Raw genomic sequence first — 24,540 nt, 5'->3', positions numbered from 1 at the left:
GAAGAGCTTGCTGAATATGAGGTACATGAAAGAGATGCTACAAAAGTGGCATGCATCATGATGGCCACCATGACAGCCGAGCTCCAAAAGTCCTATGAGGACTATTATCCTTTTGAGATGCACCAGGACTTGATGGACCGCTACCATCAAAGTGCTCGTCAAGAGCGATATGAAATAATCTCCTCCATGATAACAACCCGAATGAAGGATGGTGAACCCATCACGGGCCACATGCAGAAAATGCAAAGGTATGTCGACCGTTTACTGAAGCTGAATGTGAACTTCCCTGAGGAGTTAGCAATAGACATCATTTTGCAATCCTTGCCATCGTGTTATGATCAATTCTGCATGACATATCACATGAACAAGGAAGAAGTCACCCTCAGCAAACTTCAAGGACTCTTGAAGACTGCCGAAAGTGGTCTAAAGGGTAAGTCGGTTGTTACTACTCCTACTCCTACTCCAACTGCGGCCAATGTCTTGGCAATCGGGCATGGCAAAGGGAAGAAGAGAAAGAACCCTTCTAAGGGTACCAAGGGTAAGACCCTTGAAGGCTCCTCTTCAAGTAAAACCAAGAAAGGTTTTGTCACTCCTTCTGCTAACCCTAATGAGGCTGAATGCTTCTATTGCCATGAAAAGTCGCACTGGAAGCGAAACTGCCAAAAGTACCAGCAAGATTTGAAGGATGGGAAAGTAAAACCCAACCATGCAGGTATATACACTATATTGTCTAATAACTCACCTCATTCTAAGTCTTGGGTCCTTGATACAGGTTGTGGTATTCACATATATTGTGATTTGCAGGGACTAACAAGTAGTGAGAATGTGGAGCAGGGAAAGATAAACTTGATCATGGGAAACAGGAAAGCTTCACCTGTCACCAAGATAGGAGTTTATTCCTTAGTGCTAAATAGCGGGTTTACATTGGATTTGAATAAATGTTATTATTTGCAAGAAATGGCAAGAAATGTTATTTCCTTTCATGCATTGTATAAACAAGGTTTTACCTTTTATTTTGATAATAATAATGGTAGTATTGATGCTTTCTTTAATAATGTTCTTTATTTTAAAGCATTACCTTGTGATGGCGTGTATGAAACTGTATCTGTTGTAGATAATCTAGGAAATAATGTATTGTGTATTAAATCTTCCACTAGCTTAGATAAAGCATCCTTATGGCATTGTCGTCTTGGACATGTAAGCAAGAAACGCATAGGCCAACTCCAAAAGGATGGAGTCTTTGAGTCATTTGACCTAAAGTCAGATGATAGTTGTGAATCTTGTTTGCTTGGTAAAATGACAAAGTCACCTTTTACTGGCACTTGTGCTAGGGGTGAAGGTTTGTTGGACCTCATACACACAGATGTGTGTGGACCCTTCAGAACCGCCACAAGAGATGCTAATCGGTTCTATGTGACTTTTACTGATGATTTTAGTATATATGGATATGTCTACCTAATCAAGCATAAGTCAGAAACCTTTGAGAAATTCAAAGAGTTGAAGCAAGAAGTGGAGAATCAGTTGGGCAGGAACATTAAGATGCTTCGATCCGATCATGGTGGTGAGTATCTTAGTACTGAGTTCCTTGACCATCTTAAGGAATGTGGGATTGTCTCACAATTGACACCTCCTAGGACACCACAGTTGAATGGTGTAGCTGAGAGGCGCAATCGGACCTTGTTGGACATGGTTCGTTCCATGATGAGTCGAGCTTCGCTACCAATCTCATTTTGGGGGTATGCCTTAGAGACTGCCGCCCATATCCTTAATCTAGTCCCTACAAAGAAGGTTGCCAAAACACCTCACGAGTTGTGGACTGGAAAAGTTCCCAATCTAGACCACATCAAGATTTGGGGTTGTGAGGCTTTCGTGAGACGCGAGACTCACGATAAGCTCGAACCCCGAAGCGAGAGGTGTATTTTCATCGGCTACCCACAGAAATCCTTTGGTTACATCTTCTACAGACCCAGTGATAATGTGGTCTTTGTAGCAAGAAGAGGATTCTTTCGAGAGAGAGAATTCATGAGCCAAGGAGACAGTGGGAGGCAAATTGACCTTGAGGAAATTCAAGAGTCAAGTGGTGAAGGAACCTCAAACCCTAGCCCTCAACCTGAGGAGGAAACTCCTGTTGAGCCGACTGAAGAATCTACACCTCTGAGGCGTTCCACCAGAGTTAGGAATGCACCTGAGCATTATTATGGTTTTCATATTACTGCAGAAGGTGAGACACTTATCAGTGATAACACACTGGTAAATCTGGATGAGCCTAACAGCTACACGGAAGCCATGGCAGGACCTGAGGCTGCTAAATGGAAAGAGGCTATGGATAGCGAGATACAGTCCATGTATGACAATCAAGTTTGGAACTTGGTTGACAATGTACCTGATCGTAAGATAGTTGGGTGCAAATGGATCTTCAAGAAGAAGACCGACATGGATGGTAATGTACACACTTATAAGGCACGACTGGTTGCAAAGGGTTGCAAAGGGCAAAGGGTTGCAAAGGGTTATTCTCAAACTCCGGGAGTTGATTATGATGAGACCTTTTCACCAGTGGCCAAGATTAAGTCTATTAGGGTTCTGTTAGCCATTGCTGCATTTCATGATTATGAAATATGGCAAATGGATGTCAACACCGCTTTCCTTAATGGAAAGTTTGCTGAAGATGTTTACATGGTTCAGCCAGAGGGTTTTGTCAGTACAGAGTACCCCAGTAGAGTGTGTAAGCTCGATAAATCCATTTATGGATTAAAACAGACACCTCGCAGATGGAATCTTTGCTTTGATGAGAAAGTCAAAGAATTTGGCTTTTCAAGGAGTGAAGATGAATCTTGTGTCTATATCAAGGCTAGTAGGAGTATAGCCAGCTTTTTGATACTGTATGTGGATGACATACTACTCATAGGAAATGACATCCCAACCCTGCAGGAAGTAAAGTCCTGGCTTGGGAAGTGTTTCACTATGAAGGACCTTGGAGAAGCTGCCTATATCCTAGGGATAAGGATTTTGAGAAACAAGAGTAAAAGACTAATTGGACTTAGTCAAAGCACCTATGTGGACAAAGTGTTGAAAAGGTTCAACATGCATAACTCCAAGAAATGAGAGTTACCCATCCAGAGTAACGCCAGATTGAGTAAGACACAAAGCCCTAGTACTGAGGCTGAGATAGCAGAAATGAGTCGAATACCTTATGCTTCAGCTGTAGGATCGATCATGTATGCTATGACGTGTACTCGACCTGATGTAGCCTTTGCTTTGAGCATGGTTAGCAGGTATCAGGGGAACCCTGGCAAGGCACACTGGACTGCGGTAAAGAATATCCTCAAGTACCTACGGAGGACTAAGGATTGGGTCCTTACCCTCGGTGGCAGTGAGGACTTGAGAGTTGTAGGGTACAGTGATGCTAGCTTTCAGACTGACAAGGATAATTTCCGCTCTCAGTCGGGTTGGGTCTTTACTCTAAACGGAGGGGAAATTACTTGGAAAAGTTCCAAGCAGGAGACAGTGGCTGATTCCACTTGTGAATCAGAGTATATAGCAGTAAGCGAGGCAGCAAAGGAGGCTATATGGCTAAAGAACTTCATCGGAGACCTTGGAGTTGTACCAGCTATAAAGGAGCCAATGGAGATTTTCTGTGACAACAATAGTGCGGTTGCCTTAGCCAAGGAACCAAGAGATCATGGGAGATCCAGACACATTGACAGAAAATATCACTTCATCAGACATCGAATAGAAGAATGAATCCTCGTGGCAAAGAGGGTATCATCGGATGAGAACCCAGCAGATCTCCTCACGAAGGGACTGACTCGGGCAAAGCATCTCCAGCATGCTCGGAGCATAGGGTTGAAGGATTATATTAGTTTTAGTAGTTAGATAATCTTGAAATTTGTAAAATGTAATTGACATTTGATGATAAATAAAAGCTGTTATTTATGAGTAAAGTGTTGCTATCTCTTGTCAATCGTTTACTATTATTTCTTTTTGCATGTTTTGACTTCCAGAATAATTATGTTATGGTTTATATCATATTATTCAAACTCTCCACAGTCGGTCATATGTTGGAAGTAGATATGAATCAAGACTGTCATGGGTTGGCTTGTAGAGGTCTAAGATGTTAGACAAAGCGGGGCTACAACACTCATGAGTGCTCATAAGTTCTGAGTATTGGATTCAGCCCACGCTCACTTGTATCACTTCATGGAATTTATCTCGAGTGATCGTGAGACGGTAATATCATATAAGTCTTCAAACCTAGAGATATGATTTGTTGCCTATGAGTTGGTTATGCATTGATTGCACGAAAACGCATTGGTAACTCGATGTTATAAACCGTGATTTTGTGTGTAATTCAACAAGTAGTAGAGCAAACATATGAGTCGAAGTTTATCTGTTACTTCTAAAATTAGAAGCGATATCTGGGCCCCTCGATGATTTTGTTTTGACCTATGTACCAGGCCCGGTCAGAACTGAATTGATGTGTTCAGTTAAGTTCTATGTCAAACAAATCGGAAATCGGGAAACAAATGCTGGACAATAAGCAAGACCATGTTCCATGTATTTGTCCGGCTGATATCTAGAACAGAGGATTATATGATCACTTATCTACAATGGCGCTTCATAGTTCAACAGAGTTTTAAGAGCTACAATTGATGATCGGTTCCTGAAGTCATACTTGCAACTATAGTTATTAGACTTATCCAAGTGGGAGACTGTTGGAGATCGTGTCTAAGTCCATAACTATATTTGGTATGTACTTGACCCGACCCGGCATGGTCCATTTGGGTTGCACTTCACCCGAACAATTTACGGATAATCTTTTGAGAATAGTATAAGTTATGATTTATTAATATATTATAAGTTCTAATATATTAATATAAAATCATATTATTTAATTAGTGTTGATCTATAATTAATTTAGAATTAATTTAGAGATCAAAAGTATGACTAATTAAATATGGGCTCTTGTATTTATATAGTGTGGGCTAATGCTTATTTGGAATGGGCTAGGATTGCATGGAAAGTCCACGGATACTCCATGGAGCTTTAACCCATGGATCTCATGGAAATGAAAAGACATGGGTATTAGGGTTTACATGGATGTAACCCTAATCCACCACACTATATAAAGGAGGCTTTGGTTCTTGAAATAACACTAGTTGATGTGTGTAAACCAAGAGGGCCGATTTCAAGAAGTTTGTGACTATTCTCTCAAGTTTCCAAGTTTGTGGTGATTTGTGACTTCCATTTGAGGCATCCACATTATTGGTGCTAGGCTCTCAAACTCCAAGCAATCAACTACTACTACAAGGTAAGTAATTCTACTAGTTTTATTTGATTCAAGTATCCCATGCCATGCTAGTTAGGATAAGAACCTTGGAAAAATAATTATTTGCATGTATCTTAGTCAAACATAGATCCAAGGTTTCTAGGGTTGCATGTACACCATAGGAGTGTTAGAATGCTCAAAACCCATCAATTGTATGTTTGGACTAGTGGAGCGATGGACTTAATGGATTAAGTCCTTAATGGATTAAGTCCTTAATGGGTTAAGTAGGAACACATAACCCTAATCGTCATTTTATGTGAAAAAACCCTAATTAGGTTTGGGTTCTTGTTGGGCCATTTCTTGGACTGGTTGCTGTGGGCCTTTGTGGGCCAAATGGGAACATGTTTATGGACTAAGGAAATTAGTGGGCTTTAGGATAAGGCCCATTGGGAAGAGTTGGGCCCAATTTGGAAAATTGGGCCATAAGTGGGCCAAAATTGGGCCTTGATGATTATGAGATATTGGACCATCAGAATGTCAAATGTTGGACTAGAATAAATGATTGGGCCTCAATATAAGTCCATGTAGAGGTTTGGGCCCAATTTGGAGAATTGGGCCATATGTTGGGCCTTGGTTGATTATTGGGCTTTTGGGCTTTCAGAGTGTGTGTTTGGACTTTGGTTTTGGACCAAGTTAGGTTAAGGGTAAAATAGTCTTTTTACCCTAAGCATTGACTTATGGTTATGTATTGGAACCCAATTATTAATTGGGTGTTGTTTTGATGTTGACAGTTCGGGAATCTATCAACCGTCAGCTAGAGTTTTATCCGCGGGACTTCGGTAGTGTGAGGTGAGTCTCCTCACCATACCAATGGGTCGAAGGCACCAAGGCCGACCCATTTTGTGATATGTGGTACACTAGTTGATGTAGTGATATGTGGTATGCTAGTTGGTTATGATGGGTTTTGAGCACTCTAACAACCTTAAGGTGCACATACAACCCCAAATGCTTTGGATCTATGTTTTCTCTAATTATACATGCAATTTGATTTTCCAAAGCATTATCCTAACTAGAATGCAAACATAGGTACTTGTATAACAAAAAACTAGTCAAATGACATACCTTTCTTATAGCTTGTTTCCTTGGACCTTTAAGAGCCTAGCACCCCAAATGTGATGCCTCAAATGCTTCACACAACACCACCAATAATGGAGGACTTGAGAGAGTATTACTTGCACTCAAAAATCGGCTATGCTCTTCTAAAGATCACTAGTGGCCGATTTCATGTGCTAAAGGGTTTCTTATATAGTGTGGCAAGGATTAGGGTTACACCCATGTAAACGCTAATGTGTATGACCTTTCATCTTACTTAGGCTCCGTGGGTTAAACCTCCATGGACTATCCATGGACTACCATGTTGGTTTAGCCCAACCTAAATAACCATAGGCCCACACAATAAGAATCATTGATTTACCAAATCAACCCCTTACATTAATTAGTCTCTTTTGATCACTAAATTAATTCCAAATTAATTCTTGATCAATACTAATTAAATAATATGATTTCATATTAATATATTAGAACTTATAATATATTAATAAATCATAATTAACCTCTTCTCAAAAGTCCATCCTTACAAATTGTTCTGGTGACATGCAACCCAAATGGACCATCCTACTCTCCGGTCAAGTACATACCAAATATAGTTATGGACTTAGACACCTTATCCAATAGGTTATATGCTATATGCTATGCTATTTGTTTATGTGATATTTTCATGAAAGACCATGGGGGGAGCCCATGACACTTGGATGTAAGACCATATGAGGGAGCCCATGGCTTTTCAAGTAAAGACCATGTGGGGAGCCCATGACACTTGGATGTAAGACCATGTGGGGAGCCCATGGCTTTCCTATTAAAGACCATGGGGGAGCCCATGACACTTGGATGTAAGACCATATGGGGATCCCATGGCTTTCCTATTAAAGACCATGAGGGGAGCCCATGACATAGAACTTAATCGAACACATCAATTGAGTTCTGACCGGGCCCGACACACAAGTCAAAACAAAATCATCGAGGGGCCCAAGATATCGCTTTTAATCCTCCAAGGACTAAAAGGAACAAATAAACTTCGAATCATATGCTTGTACTAACTACTCGTTAAATTGTACACAACAACATGTTTTATAGCATCAAGTTACTGATGCGGTTTCTTACTATCAATGTACAACCAACTCATAGTCAACAACTCATATCTCTTGGTTTGAAGACTTATATGATATTATCGTCTCACGATTACTCGAGATAAATTCCATGAAGTGATACAAGTGAGCGTGGGTTTAATCCAATACTCAGACCTTATGAGCACTCATGAATGTTGTAGCAAACTTTTGCTATGTCTAATACAATTCAGACAATCTACAAGCCAAATTCATGACAGTCTTGTCTCAATACCTACTTCCAATGTATGATCGACTGTGGATAGTTTGAATAATATAATTATTCTGGAAGTCAAAACATGCAAAGTGAAACAATAGTAAATGATTGACACAAGATAGTAACATTACTTATAAATAAAAAACACCTTTTATTTAATCATCAAATGTCAATTACATTTCAACTATTACAAGGTTCAAAACAGCTATCTAATCATTAAAACTAATATCAGCCTTCAGCCCGATGCGCCTCACATGCTGTAAGTGCTAAACCCTACTCAGTCCCTTCGTGAGGAGATCTGCTGGGTTCTCCTCTGATGATACCCTCTTTGCTACGAGGAGTCCTTCTTCTATCCGATGTCATGAGCCCTCGGTTCCTTGGCTAAGGAAACTGTACTCTCGCTGTCACAAAAAATCTCCATAGGCTCCTTTATAGCTGGTACAACTCCAAGGTCTCTGATGAAGTTCTTCAGCCATATTGCCTCCTTCGCCGCCTCGCTTGCTGCTATGTATTCTGATTCGCACGTTGAATCAGCTACTGTCTCCTGCTTGGAACTTTTCCAAGTGATTGCTCCTCCATTAAAGGTAAATACCCAGCCCGACTGAGAGCAGAAATTATCTCTGTTGGTCTGAAAGTTGGCATCACTATACCCTGTCACTCTTAAGTCATCACTCCCACCGAGGGTAAGGACCGAGTCCTTAGTCCTCCGCAGGTACTTGAGAATGTTCTTTACCGCAGTCCAGTGAGCCTTGCCAGGATTCCCTTGACATCTGCTGACCATGCTCAAAGCAAAGGCCACATTAGGGCGAGTACAAGTCATAGCATACATGATCGAGCCAACAGCGGAAGAATATGGTACTCGACTCATCTCAGCTATCTCAGCCTCTGTACTCGGACTCTGAGTTTTACTCAGTTTGGCATTGCTCTGGATTGGTAAGTCACCTTTCTTAGAATCCATCATGCTGAATCTTTTCAACACTTTTTCCAAGTAGGTACTTTGACTAATATTTATAATGCATTCTATTTAAGCTGGTACTGAGAAAAACTAACAAGCTCTAGTATAATCTCTTTTACCTAGTTAAATTAACCAAAACAAGCTCTTCAGTTAACCTTACCTTTTTACTGTCTAATTAAACAAGCTCTTAATTAAGATCAAAAAAGTTGCATTTAGTTCTATGTAAAATTCCCAACAATACCCAATACTTTTCATAAGCTCGGAAGCGTAAAGAGATGATATTTCAGTTCATATCAGAGTAAAATACCAAACACGGAACCAATATGATACTTGTTAATTATTACCGGTTGACAAGAACAATTACAGATTCTATTACTGATTAACTAAAATGATAAAACCCTAGCTAGGTGATCAGACTAACAAGAATTAAAAATAAAACGTTCATTAAGTTCAAAACTGAAAATCTAGATAAAAACAGAAAAAGAAAATCATATCTAATAACTGATCGCATGAAAATTACTAGTCTAATGCAAAACAGAAAACTAGGGTTTAGCTAGACATGACTAAAAATGAATCTAAACTAATAAAAAGAAACATTAACTGAATAATCTTCTAAACTAAGTGTATGAGATGATTCACATCCTTCAGATCTTTAGAAATCGTTGAAAGGTATCAGAAATCGCCTTCAAAAGTGTTTTTCATCCTTTGGAACCGTCTAACCTCCGAATATGATCATGAGAGCCATATTTATACGCAAGACAGAAGCTTCTGGAGCAAGATATCAGAAAATGTGATCGAAGAATCAAGATATGCAATCGCAGATTTTACGATTTTTTTCCATATTTACCCTTAAATGATGTACGATGTTATTTTCAACATTTTTAGAACTTCGAGACAAAAATGCGATGGCAGAAAAGGGTTATGCGGTGGCATATTTTGAAATTTTCTCCAAATTTGCTTTAAATGAAGTATGATGCTATTTCTGAAGTTTCGGGAGTGACATGACAAAAATACGATCGCAGAAGGCATATATGCGATCACAGAAATGAGTTTTTCTTCCCAGATGGCTTATTTCGACCTTACAATACCTTGACACGTTTATGCGAACACAGAAACTAAAAATGCGATCGCGGAATTGGGTTTTTTTGCGTGATTCGGACGCGGTTGTTTAGTTTAAGCACTCCAAGTCATTCCTTAGCATCCTTCTTCAGTTACAACTCCATTTAGGATCCAAATATGCCTCCAGCTGCTCCCAAAGTACCACTCCACTCAAAATATCTGAAAACGACATAAAAATTCTAATAGTACAGGAATTCTGATAAAAGATATGAGATTAACATTATTAAACTAATGACATGTATATGTACAAATTATGATGCTAAATGCTAATAAAAACTACCCTAAAAGATGCATAAGATGGCATCTATCAAATCTCCCCAAGCTTGAACCTTACTTGCCCTCAAGTAATAAAAAGATTAAACATTATGAACAAATGGAAAGATGTAGATGACCTAAAAAGAATTTAGAATAAAATGAAGTAAACTAAATACTTGAATTAAAGAAACTTCACTCTTTTTTTTTCTTCACATGATTAGATTTCACACCGAGGAAGCTCCAATGAAATCACTACCTAGACAACAATCCTAATACCTTTATTGCAGATTCAGAATTCATATTTAATAAATCAAACCAAGCTTGAGTAAATAATTTTTATGCCGAAGTAAATTTGTGAAAACAGTGTATTTTTAAAAATAATTTCACGAAAATTCGTTTATAAAAACTTAGTTTGACCAACCCCTCCTTTTTTCCGAACTCGTCCATTAAACGTGATAAGCTCCATTACGGAAAAAAAATCCAAACTTACTCCTATGATTCCACTATCGAGGGATCTATCTCATTATACCACACATCTTCTTTGTCTTGATCAGCTCTTTAGATTTAACTTTGTTTGGTTATTGATTTGACTTGAACTTAACTTAGATTTTCACTTTGAATTTTAGATATCTTCAAGTTTCTTGATATACCATTTCTAACATATATATATATATATATATATATATATATATATATATATATATATATATATATATATATAGATTGGGCATGGATTTTATTTTGAGGCCCACCATATCTTCATTACTTCAAAAATGATAATTATTGTGTGGATATAACAAGAGTTCTCTCCCAACCTCAAAAGGCGCAGAAACTATAGTGTTCAGTACTCCAAGGAAATAAAATGGTTATTCAAATCTAGGTTCTTTTTAAGGCATTTAAGGAAATTATTTCTAAAACACTGTTTGTTTTTCCATCCCACACTTGCATTGTAAAAATTATCCGACTCTTATGTTAATTCATGTTTCGGAAACATTCAAAACACTTTCTAATATGAAAACATAATTCTTAAAATTGATAGTAATGAGACTGTTATTTTGGGTTCCTATCATACTTTACCTTTACAGAGCTATCGAATGTAAATAATATCCTCATCTCATGTAATAATTTTCAATTTTTTCAATTTTTTATATGTATGCAGAAAATAAACTAAAATTACTAGAAATAAAATCTTTTTGGGTTTTTTCTTTATGAATGCAGAAAAATAAAAATGAAAATATTTTTTGGATTTTTGAATTTTTTTTAAATGCAAGTGCAATGCAAAAAAGGAAAATAAATTTTGAAATTTTAACAGAAAAACTGAAAGATTAAAAAAGATTAAAAAATGCAAAATTTTACACTAACCCCCCTCCCCAAGCTTAAAATGACGCATTTTCCTCAATGCTCAAAGAGGAATGAACAGTTTAATAAAGCATATAAAAGCAAAAATGGTGCAACTAGGAAAGAATGTACTTGATAAATTTGCAGAAATTTGATTTTGACGATGATGTTGGCGAAAAATTTGAATTTCAGCAACTTTGAAGATCCTCTGATTTCCCTAAGCTTGCTTGGAATTGCGACCATCTCTTTATTGAAAGCGTGAAAACTAAAAACTACTCGTCGGGTTGCCTCCCAGAAAGCCGCCCATTTTTAAAGTCGTTAACTCGACTTTTCCCAACTAGATTTGTTAACTGGTGTGGTTGGGACTACTCTGAAGCTCAAATTTCTTCTTTGTCACTCTAGATCCCCTCAGATATGGCAAGATTGGTGGATCTGGAACTTGTGCAGCAAGCTGAAAAGACTTTATATAGTTATCAGGTAAGTTTTTCTTCTAATTTTTTAACGTCTTTCTCTTTCTGATCTTTTTCTTTCTAGAAATCTTCTCTTTCTCTTCAGGTTTTTCTCTGATTTGATTCTTCTCAGCTTTTACTTCCTCTTCTTCTTTTTCCAAAAGTTTTTTCTTTTTAGGTTTTTCTTTGATTTTCCTTTTGTAGAAATCAGATTCTCCTTCTTCTCTTCCCCAAGCTTTTTTTTGTCAACTTCTTATCAACTCCTTCAGCAAAAATTATATATTCCTTAACCTCCCCAAGCTTATTTATGTTCAACTCCATACTTGAATTAAAGAAACTTCACTCTTTTTTTTCTTCACATGATTAGATTTCACATCGAGGAAGCTCCAATGAAATCACTACCTAGACAACAATCCCAATACCTTTATTGCAGATTCAGAATTCATATTTATTAAATCAAACCAAGCTTGAGTAAATAATTTTTACGCCGAAGTAAATTTGTGAAAACAATGTATTTTTAAAAATAATTTCACGAAAATTCGTTTATAAAAACTTAGCTTGACCAACCCCTCCTTTTTTCCAAACTCGTCCATTAAACGTAATAAGCTCCATTACGGAAAAAAAAATCCAAACTTACTCCTATGATTCCACTATCGAGGGATCTATCTCATTATACCACACATCTTCTTTGTCTTGAGCAGCTCTTCAGATTTAACTTTGTTTGGTTATTGACTTAGATTTTCACTTTGAATTTTAGATATCTTCAAGTTTCTTGATATACCATTTCTAACATATATATATATATATATATATATATATATATATATATATATATATATATATATATATAGATTGGGCATGGATTTTATTTTGAGGCCCACCATATCTTCATTACTTCAAAAATGATAATTATTGTGTGGATATAACAAGAGTTCTCTCCCAACCTCAAAGGCGCAGAAACTATAGGGTTCAGTACTTCAAGGAAATAAAATGGTTATTCAAATCTAGGTTCTTTTTAAGGCATTTAAGGAAATTAGTTCTAAAACACTGTTCGTTTTTCCATCCCACACTTCCATTGTAAAAATTATCCAACGCTTATGTTAATTCATGTTTCGGAAACATTCAAAGTACTTTCTAATATGAAAACATAATTCTTAAAATTGATAGTAATGAGACTGTTATTTTGGGTTCCTATCATACTTTATCTTTACAGAGCTATCGAATGTAAATAATATCCTCATCTCATGTAATAATTTTCAATTTTTTCAATTTTTTATATGTATGTAGAAAATAAACTAAAATTACTAGAAATAAAATCTTTTTGGGTTTTTTCTTGATGAATGCTGAAAAATAAAAAAGAAAATATTTTTTGGATTTTTGAATTTTTTTTAAATGCAAGTGCAATGCAGAAAAGGAAAATAAATTTTGAAAATTTAACAGAAAAACTGAAAGATTAAAAAAGATTAAAAAAGATTAAAAAATGCAAAATTTTACAGTAACCCCCTCCCCAAGCTTAAAATGACGCATTTTCCTCAATGCTCAAAGAGGAATGAACAGTTTAATAAAGCATATAAAAGCAAAAATGGTGCAACTAGGAAAGAATGTACTTGATAAATTTGCAGAAATTTGATTTTGACGATGATGTTGGCGAAAAATTTGAATTTCAACAACTTTGAAGATCCTCTGATTTCCCCAAGCTTGCTTGGAATTGCGACCATCTCTTTATTGAAAGCGTAAAAACTAAAAACTACTCGTCGGGTTGCCTCCTAGAAAGCCGCCTCTTTTTAAAGTCGTTAACTCGATATTCCCAACTAGATTTGTTAATTGGTGTGGTTGGGACTTCTCTGAAGCTCAAATTTCTTCTTTGTCACACTAGATCCCCTAAGATATGGCAAAGATTGGTGGATATGGAACTTGTGCAGCAAGCTAAAAAGACATTATATAGTTATCAGGTAAGTTTTTCTTCTAATTTTTAAACGTCTTTCTCTTTCTGATCTTTTTCTTTCTAGAAATCTTCTCTTTCTCTTCAGGTTTTTCTATGATTTGATTCTTCTCAGCTTTTACTTCCTCTTCTTCTTTTTCCAAAAGTTTTTTCTTTTTAAGTTTTTCTTTGATTTTCCTTTTGTAGAAATCATATTCTCCTTCTTCTCTTCCCCAAGCTTTTTTTTGTCAACTTCTATCAACTCCTTCAGCAAAAATTATATATTCCTTCACCTCCCCAAGCTTATTTCTGTTCAACTCCATTGATGCATCATCATCTGATTTCCTGTCTAAAAAGAAATCTTGCCCGAAAACATCAGAAAACTCACAACAGTCCTAAGAAAAAGGACTATTGGTAAACTCACAGCAGTCCTCAGATAATGGACTGCAGGTACCTAGATAATTAACATAACTATTATCAGAAGTAAAATCAGCATCATTCATTTTAAAATTAACCACTTCCTCGTCAAACTCCATTCAAATTGTGCCATTAAAAACATCTATTTTTGTTTTTGCAGTTTTCATAAATGGTCTGTCTAAAATAATAGAGTTTGTATCTGATATGTCTAAATTAGCTAGGTCCAAAATATAAAAAACGGCGGGAAAAATCAAACTATTCACTTGGACAAGAAAATCCTTCGGTACACATTTTGAGTGTACTGTCGAGTGATCAGTCAACTGGATAATTGTCCAGGTTTCTGTTAAAAATCCAATTTTAATTTTTCAAAAACGGAATAGTGAAGGACATTGATTGAAGCTCCTAGGTCAAGCATGACTTTTGGAAAATTAAGGTCACCCAATTTACAAGGAATCGAGAAAACTCCTAGATCCTTGTACTTTGGAGGTAAACCCTTTTGCAAAATAACTGAAATATTTTCACCAGCTTTTAAAATTTCGTTAGTTTTAAATCTATTCTTTGAAACACATAATTCCTTTAAAAATCTAGCATAACGAGGGATGTGTTTTATAACATCTAAAAGAGGAAGATTTACCTCAATCGTACAAACTATTTCCATAATATCTTCATCCTCTCGCTCGCACTGCGTACGCTTCAGTCGGGATGGGAATTATGGAAGTGGCTTGTACTCCTTCAGATTCAACATGGCTGGTTTTGGAGTTTCTGTTCCTTCATCTTTTTCAGCATATCCGTCAACCAAAACTTCTTCATATTCTTCTTCATCCTTTTTTTCTTTATCTTTTTCGTCATCTTCTTCAACCAAAACTTCTTCATATTCTTCTTCGGCTTCTTTTTCTGTTTCAGATACGCTTGGGCCTTCATATTGTTTCCCACTTCTCAAGGAAATAGCACTCACATTGTGCTTTGGATTGTTTTCAGTATGCCCCAGTAACTTTCCTTGAGATTCCAAATGTCCCACAGAAGTGGCAAGTTGAGACACATGTTGTTCCAGATTCTTGATACTAGCTCTGGTTTCGTTCTGGAATGCTTGGGTGCTCGTGGTAAGACTTTTTACAATATCTTCTAAGGCCACACTGGAACTACTAGGTTGCTGATTTGACGACTGATTCTGAAACTCGGTTGTTGCTGAAACCGGAGGATGTTGAAATTGTTGTCTTTGCTGATATTTGTTCTGATAAAAATATGGAGGCTCATTAAAGCTTTTTTATTGCTGGTATCCTCCGACAACTTTTACTGAAGCCACATCCTCTTGCAGTAGTGGACATATATATTTCGGGTGTTCAGTTTTTAAGCAGATTCCGCATTGTTTCTTTGTAGTTGTTTTTTCCTTTGTCAATAATAGAACTGCATTTGTCAACTCAGAAATTTGAGACTCCAGATGAGCATTTCTAACTTCTTTGAAACCTAGTGGCTGATCAATATACCACTCGTCTTTGTTTCCGAAATGCTTTGACTCTATCTCCAACTTCTTGATCATCTCTCGGATTTCTGCTGGTGTCATGTCACTTAGAGAACCACCATTGGAAACATTTATCAGACGCCGCTCCATGGGGATCAAACCTTCGCAGAAGTAGTTGTACAAGTGATAATCATTGATTCCATGTTGTGGGCACCGAACAAGAAGCTTTTTGAACCTTTCCCAATAAGTATGTAAGGCTTCTCTTCTTCCTTGTTTAATACCAAGGATTTCTCTTCTAAGACTCGAAACTCGCGTTTCTGAAAAAAGCTTCTCTAAAAATAATTTCACGATTTTTGTCCATATAGTGATCAAAATGGATGGGAGCTCGTACAACCATTCTCTCATTGAGTCTTGAAGTGAAAAGGGGAATGCTCTTAACTTTATCTGATCTTGAGTAACAACATGTCGCTTCATTCCAAAACATACCACATGAAATTCCTTAATGAAATTATGTGGGTCTTCGTTTTCTAGACCTCGGAATGTGGGAAGAAGATGTAATAGCCCATATTTGAGTTTGAATTTTTGGGCTTCTGGAGAGGTAATGCAAAGAGGTTGCTGATTAACCTCTTGGGTGGGCCACTTTCTGAGAGTCTTTCCTACTTCATCTCCTACGTTACTCATGGCTGATTTTGGAGAGTTGGGTTATGAAAGTTCTGGTGTTTTTGAAATTTCAGAGTGGGTTTCAAAAGAGTCTGTCTTCTCAGATTTAACTGAGGGTGTTGGAGAGTATGATTTATAGGGGATGTTCGAAGGAGAAGTTGAGGATACTTTCTGAAAAAATGAAAAAGTTGGGTCTGGTTTGTTCCACAAGGGACTGCCTTGTGGTGTCTTGATTTCTGGAGGTACTGAAGAGGATGAACCAAAGAACCCAGCTAATAGTTTTTTCTTTGTTGCTTCTTTCTTCAATTTCCTTGTAGTTCTTTCAATTTTTGGATAAAAAACTAGAGGTGTGCCTGTACGGAAATTTTTTGGCATAAAACTATTAGAAGCATCGTGTCCTCGGCAACGGTGCCGATTTGTTAACATCTTGTTGCAGACGGATTTAGCAAATAAAATTTCACTGTTGGTTATACTAAAAGATAGCATAGGGAAGCAGGATCGACTCCCCAGGGATACAGCCTAATGGTCAATGCTTTTTTGCATCAGGCATATTCTATTCAATAAAATAGAAATTATAAAAGGGGGTTTTGAATTAAACTAAAAACTAAAAGTTGCAGTGAAAATAAACTAAATAAAAATAAATAATAAAATTGAATCCAGTTCTACTGCGCCTTTCCACATCATGTAATCAGCCCAGATCTGGTTATTTAGAATGTGTTCTATTTAAGTTGGTACTGAGAAAAATTAACAAGCTTTAGTATAATCTCTTTTACCTAGTTAAATTAACCAAAACAAGATCTTAAGTTAACCCTAACTTTTTACTGTCTAATTAAACAAGCTGTAACACTTGAATTTGGCAAGTTTCATATTTAATCTATTCTAAAACGTTTGTAAAATTTGTCCTTAAGCTAGTACGCGGGGCGTACTAGGTGGTACACTTAGCATACTAGCCTGATAATCATTGTGGAGCTAATCCACGTACGTTGGGTGTATGTGGAGTACACATGGCGTATGTGGAGTACGCATGGCATACATGAGAAATTATGAAACCCTAAATTTTAGGGCTTGCACCCTATATAAACCTTATGATAGCCTTATTTGTTCATGTTTAGACAACCTCCACCCTCCCTTGTCCAGAAATCGAAACCCTAGTGAGTTCTTGAGAGTTTTAAGCCATAAAATGTGTTTGTTGGTGCTTTGTGAAGGAGAAGAAGAAGTGGACCACTTAGAGTTGTGCTTGGAGCATGAGGATTCGGGATTAGATCATCATTTTCTAGTCTTTTGAGGTAAAAAGCTCACAACTTGCTAATCTATGATGCTAGATCTAGTTATATGCTATTTTTTTGTTTTTGAAGTCCTTGGAGTGATTGTTGAGCTTCTTGATTCACTTTAGAAGTGATTGATGGTAGATCTAGGGTTCTTTTGGTCCCTTTGTCCATAAAAATGAAAGCTTTGAGGTGTTTATGGACTCATGCATGTGTTAAGACCCTTTGTTAATCTCTTTTGAGCTCTAGAGCCCCATTAAGCCATGCATGCATGTAAATTTGACTACTTTACGTGATAAGTCACCTTAAGGAAGTCAGATATGAGAGTTGGGTTGAATACTTAACTGAATAAGAGCATAGTGATGAAAGTTGGCCAACTGGGGAGTTCGTTGGGCGTACAAGATGGTATGTTGTGCGTACAAGCCCCAGAGCATGTACGCTAAGCGTACAAGCTGAGTACTCCCCGCGTACTCAGCAGTGGGCTTCGGAATTTTGGGCTTTTCGATATTGGACCCATGTTGGACCTTAGGAGTCTAGGGCTTTGTTGGGCCATCAGAATTCTATTTTTGGCTGATGCTATTTTATTGCACTCTTTTGGTTGAACGCTCATGAAGGGATTTGGGCCCAATTTGGAACATTGGGCCATATTTGGGCCTTAGGTGATCATTTTGGAATTTAAGCCTTTTGGATAGTTTGCTTGGGCCAACTTAGGTAAAGGGTAAAAAGGTCTTTTCCCCTGGTTTGGACTCTTAGTGTATGTCGGGTTCCAATTATTAATTGGATGTTATTTTATGTTTATAGTGCGGGGATTTTAACAGACCAACAGCCAGAGGATTATCTGTGAGATTCAGCAGTCTGAGGTGAGTCTTGCTCAATGTGTTTAGCGGGTCGAAGGCACGAATTCCGACCCATGATTATTATGTTAGGGTGCTAGATGTCTGCGTGACTCTTGTATCTGTATATGTTTGTATGCTTAGTGGGTCGGACCAATGGGTAATCTGTATGCCTTTACTTGTTATTCGTGTATGTTTGTATGTTGGGTGGGGCCCGTTGTGCGAGTTAGGGAGATGCCCGTTATACTCGGTGGTCGGGGCCCATTATGCGAGTTAGGGCAAGAAATGTTAAACTCAGTGGGCGAGACCCGTGATGCGAGTTAGGGTGGCGCCCGTTACACTCATCGGGCGAGGCCCATTATATGTTTGATATGTGTGGTATGTGGTGTTTGGGGAGAAACTCACTAAGCTTTGTACTTATGATTTTCAGTATATGTTTCAGGTACCTCTGGTGCAAAGGGGAAGAGCTCGGGGTGATTGCAGTGCACACACGATATTGTTCCTCATTTCATGATAACTATGATATTTTATGATGTTTGATACATTAGTTCCATTTGGGTTTTATAATGATATTTTGGGATATTGTTTTTATTAATTTAAAAATGAAATATTTGGGCCTTATTTTTGGGACTTTACAAGTTGGTATCATAGCCTTAATTTGAGGGATTCGGACTTACTATCTGGTGTGTCTGAACTCAAATTGAGGATTTGGTAAAGTTTTTCAAAAAGAAATGTTTTTAAAAGAAAGGGTTTTCTAATACAAGAAAGGGTGTGATGCATTCAATCGACCGAGCTCAAGTAAGTTTTCCCAAAATACCTATACATGTTATCTGATATGATTTGTATTGTGAATCTGTGAATCACATGCTGGTTAGGACTATGAATCTGCTCAGTATTTGCATGATAGAATGCTAGGAGAGATGCCTTTGTATGCCTATTGTATGAGCTTGCAAACTTGCATGCTAGTATTTATCAGTCAGTGATAGGATGGTCTGATTAGGTTATGCTAGGTTCTGATTAGTTGATGCTCGAATGTTGCTTGCTTTGTGCTTTTTTGGAGTTCTAACTAGTTTCAGCTAACTAGTAAGTGAATATGTTAAGTTACATATTACTGAGACTAGATAATTTTAGAAGGTTAGGTTTTAACTCTATTTTGCAGCTCTTGTTTGAGTCCAACCATTGTAGTGTGAGACCTCTCATTCGAAGAATTATCTGGTTTTGGTGATATATAATTGTATTCGTGAGCTTGTTAGAGGAAGTTAGCGGGAGTTCCTTTTGCAGCTAATAGAGAAGAGTGGTGTGGATTTTGCCCTAGGAAAAGCTAGGAAGAGATTTAGTGTTGGGTGCCTTATCTTGATGAGGGTTGATTGTATGGATATAAAGTGACGTGGCGGATTCAAGGAAATTCTTGGCGAAAGTACATATAGATGTGGAAGGTAGTATGGGCCTGTACTATAGGAATCAGAGGATCTGTACTCGAATCAAGGAGAGCTGCAATGAAACCAGGAAGCTTGTAGAGTTTGTAATCCCTTGATATATTTTGATGCGTATTCTGATGGTTTATATGCTCTATTTTCAGTATGGTGACTCTTCGAGGCAGACTAGTTGGTAGTTCTGCTGCTAGTGAGGGCTCGGGCTCAGGTTCTAGAGTCAAGCAGTTGGATGATCAGACGAGAGAGTTCATTTCGTTTGAGATTTCGCGTTGCATACTTAAGCAGACTCATGTGATCTTCGGTACGATCAAGGAGGGTATTGTGGAGCTTTTGGAGGATAGTTTGGGCTCTTTCCGTTCTAAGATTGTGGCCTTGATTGGGGCGTGTTCATTGACCTTCAGGGAGTTTCGGGCATGTGGAGCTCCAAACTATCACAGGGCGAAGGACATGATAGCGAGTAGGAGGTGGTTAGCGGATGTTGTTAACATCTACCGCACCAGCAGTTGTCCCGAGAGGGAAAATGTCATACTTGCTTCATGTCTTCTGAAAGACAGAGCCCGAGACTAGTGGGAGGAGGTTGGGCGCCCTGTTGGTGATGAGGTTGTTGATTCAATGTCATGGGACGATTTTACGAAGAGATTCAGGGCTGACATTGCACTGGTGATTGAGGTGCAGCAATTGGCATGAGAGTTTCAGGATCTCTACCAGACTACTGAGACGGTGGCTTAGATCACCGTGATTTGTTTAGGAGAGGGCATTGTTTGTTGTGCAGTATGTGGTGGATGAGGAGATGAAGAAGGCAAGGTACCATGAGATGCTGAGGAGTGATATTCGGTAGTTTGTGAGCCGATCCAGTTGTAGGACGTTGGAGGATATGATAGAAATGGCAAGGGAGAGAGATATTGATATGGAGATGAAGAGGAATAAAAAGCCAGATTATGTGCAGAGTGTTGAGGGTTCTGGCAGGAGGCCCAAGGTTTTTGATAAGAGGTCGAAATGATAGCAAGGTCGGGGCCTCTATGGCAAGTGCGGCAGGACGCACGAAGGGGCGTGCAGGGTGGGTGGTTCTGGCTGCTTCAAGTGCGGCCAGACGGGTCATATCAGCAGAGATTGTACTGCTACTACCATCATCACCCCGGTATCTGATCTGATTTGTTTTTTCATTGCAATCAGAGGGGCCACAAGAAGGCCCATTGTCTGATTTTGACTGCAGCAGGACTGGTGTCAACACCTGCTCCTGCGACTCTACGAATTACTGAAGGCCACCAGGGCAAGGCGGATGCAACTATGGCGAAGAGCTAGGATTTTTAGCTGACAGCCGAGGAGGCTCGTGTAGCTCCTGACATGGTGACAGGTATGTATCTTCTCCTTATCTCTTTATTTATATTAATTTCCTTCTTATATTTATGTGTTTTATTTTAGGATCGTTCCTCGTGAACGATATTTCTGCAATGGTATTGTTTGATTCGGGGGCTACTCGATCCTTTATGTCGCTTGCTCTTCGTAAGAGGTTTGCTGGAGCTCCGGGGGAGCTGGATTGTCCTTTAGATGTCGAGTTTGCAGATGATCGATCCGTCCGGGTAGAAAAGGTTCATCGGGGTTGTATTCTCCGGTTGTTCAGCGAGCAGTACCTGGTCAATTTGGTTCCCATTCCATTGCGTGGGAACAAGGTTATCTTGGGTAAGGATTGGTTGAGCCCTAATAGGGCAGTGATCGATTGTGAGCAGCAGTTAGTTCGGATTCGAACCCCAAGTGGGGGTGAGTTAGTGGTTCAGGGAGAGAGAGCTCAGCGTGGGCCGATTTTATGTTCAGCAGCGAGGGCCAGACTCTATATTCAGTAGGGTTATTCCGGATTTCTCACCTATGTTATGGATACCCATGATAAGGGTAAGGCGATTGTGGATGATGTACCTATTGTGCGAGAATATTTGGATGTGTTCCTGGAGGAGTTTCCTGGGGTGCCTCCGGAGAGGCAGGTTGAGTTCAGGATTGATCTTGTTCTAGGTGTGGCTCTGATAGCCAAAGCACCGTATCGATTGGCTCCTCCCGAGATGCAGGAGTTGTCTACACAACTGCAGGAGCTGTTAGACAAGGGATTTATTCGACCGAGCAATTCGCCATGAGGAGCACCGATCTTATTTGTGAGGAAGAAGGATATGTCTCATCGTATGTGCATTGACTACCGGGAGTTGAATAAGGTAACAGTGAAGAACTGTTATCCACTCTCGAGGATTAATGATCCGTTTGACCAGTTTTAGGGTGCATCTTGGTTTTCCAATATTGATTTGTATTTGGGATATCACCGGATGAGGTTAGAAATGAGGATGTGTAGAAGACAGCTTTACAAACTTGTTATAGTCATTATGAGTTTGTGGTGATGCCTTTTGGGCTCAACAAGGCTCCAGCCGCTTTCATGGATCTCATGAACCACGTGTGCAGGCTGATGCTAGATCGGTCTGTGATTATATCCAATAATGATATCTTGGTTTATTCCAAGACCCAAGAGTAGCACGAGGAGCACATGAGGGAGGTTTTGGAGACTTTGAGGAGGGAGAGACTTTTCGAAAAGTTCTCCAAGTGCCATTCTGGTTGCACGAGGTGCGGTTTCTGGGGCACCTTGTCAACCAGAATGGTATCCTAGTCGACCCAGCCAAGGTCGAGGTCGTGATGCAGTGGGAGGTTCCGAGGTCTTCATCTAAGATTCGGAGTTTCCTTGGTCCAGCAGGTTATTATCGGAGGTTTATCCATGATTTCTTCAAGATAGTTGTTCCTTTGACTCAGTTGACAAAGAATACGGTTACATTTCGTTGGGGGCCTGAGTAGCAAGCAACTTTTGAAACCTTGAGGCAGCGGTTGTGTGAGGCACCGATTTTGACTCTGCCGGAGGTTGTTGAGGATTTTGTGGTTTATTGTGATGCGTCGATCACAGATTTGGGGGCAGTGTTGATGCAGAGGGATCGTGTGATCGCCACGCTTCGAGGCAGCTGAAGCCTCATGAGGCGAATTATCCGACACATGATTTGGAGCTGGGGGTCGTGGTTTTCTCCCACAAAATTTGGCGACATTAGCTCTATGAGGTCCGTTGTACCATTTACACATATCACAAGATCCTGAGGTACCTGATGGATTAGCCAAATCTGAATATGAGGCAGCGCTGATGGTTGGATGTGCTGAAGGATTATGATTGTGAGATCCTTTATCACCCGGGGAAGGCCAATGTGGTGGCCGATGCTGTCAGACGCAAGGCGGTCGCGGCTCCGATCAGGGATATATATTTAAGGATGACCGTGATTACTACGATATTGGTGCGGGTTCAGGAGGCTCAGGTCGAGGCTATGAAGGAAGAGCTCCAGAAGAGTGAGCGTATTGTGGGTCGGTGGCTTCCTTCGATTATAATAGTTGTGGGTTGTTGACTCTTCATCGGCGGGTTTGGTTTTCGTATTGGGGCGGTGTGTATCAGGTTTTGATGGAGGAGGCGCACAAGTATAGGTTCTTCATTCATCCCGGGGAGACGAAGATGTATAAAGATCTTCGTCCTGATTATTGGTGGCCCTACATGAAGCGTGATGTGGCTTGGTATGTGGAGCAGTGCTTGACTTGCAGGAACGTCAAGGCCGACCATCAACGACCTCATGGTAAGATGCAGTCGTTGGAGATTCTCGTATGGAAATAGGAGGATATTATCATGGATCGCATCACGAAGTTACCTCAGACTGCGCGCGGGGTGGATTCGATTTGGGTCATCGTGGATCGTTTGACCAAGAGCGCGCATTTCATCCTGATTCAAGAGAGTATTTCTGCGGAAAAATTAGTTGAGGTATATATTAGGGAGGTTGTGGCATGGCATGGGGTTCCGATTTCGGTGGTTTCACACAGAGATGCTCGGTTTACTTCCAAGTTTTGGAAGAGGTTCCATGACAAGTTGGGTACTCGTCTCCATTTCAACACAACGTTCCATCCGCAAACTGATGGTCAGAGCGAGCGGACTATTCAGACCTTAGAGGATATGCTTCGGGCGTGTGTTTTGTACTTCGGTGGGAGTTGGGATAAGTATATTCCGTTAGTGAAATTTTCGTATAACAACAACTATCACGTCAACATCGATCGACCTCCTTTTGAGATTCTCTACGGGACGAAATGTTGGACCCTGGTTTGTTGGGGTGAGGTCAGTCAGCGGGTTATGGGGAGTACCGAGGTGGTACTCGATACCACTGAGTTAATTCAACAGGTTCGGAGTAGGCTCCAAACAGCTCAGAGTCAGCAGAAAAGTTATGCTGACAGACGCCGATCAAATCTAGAGTTCCAGGTGGGGGATATGGTTCTCCTGAAGGTATCACCTTGGAAATGTGTCATCCGATTCAGGAAGAGAGGCAATATGGGCCCCAGGTATATTGGTCCTTTCAGGGTTTTGGCCCGGGTGGGCCGGGTTGCATATCGCTTGTATCTTCTAGATGAGCTCAGTCAGATTCGTAGCACGTTCCATGTCTCTCATCTATGGAAGTGTTTAGTTGATGATTTCTTAGTGGTTCTATTGGAGGATATTCAAGTGGATGACCGTCTGAATTATATTGAGAGACCGGTGGCGATTCTTGACTGGAAGACGAAAACCTTGAGGAACAAGGTTGTTGAGTTGGTGAAAGTCCAGTGGCAGCATCACAAGGGTTCTAAATGGACATGTGAGCCGAAAGATGAGATGAGGGAGCACTATCCGGAGTTATTTGGAGCAACGGA

General features: G+C 39.3%; 1 protein-coding gene across 1 annotated transcript; it reads right to left on the bottom strand.

The window, feature by feature from the left end:
- Nucleotides 1–14,868: 14,868 nt before the first annotated feature.
- LOC145140024 (uncharacterized) lies at nt 14,869–16,299 on the bottom strand. Its single transcript, XM_079073647.1, has 3 exons — nt 15,454–16,299; nt 15,025–15,390; nt 14,869–14,982 (listed from the first exon to the last, which is right to left on the bottom strand). The coding sequence occupies exons 1-3, from the start codon at nt 16,297–16,299 to the stop codon at nt 14,869–14,871; spliced, it is 1,326 nt and encodes a 441-aa protein (XP_078929773.1).
- Nucleotides 16,300–24,540: the final 8,241 nt, after the last annotated feature.

The sequence above is a fragment of the Lactuca virosa genome, chromosome 9 (genome assembly GCF_052849685.1).
Source record: "Lactuca virosa cultivar CGN04683 chromosome 9, Lactuca_virosa_CGN04683_v6, whole genome shotgun sequence".
Lineage (NCBI taxonomy): Eukaryota > Viridiplantae > Streptophyta > Magnoliopsida > Asterales > Asteraceae > Lactuca > Lactuca virosa.
Note: the sequence above shows the minus strand (reverse complement) of the source record. Positions and strands in the feature narration are given on the sequence as shown.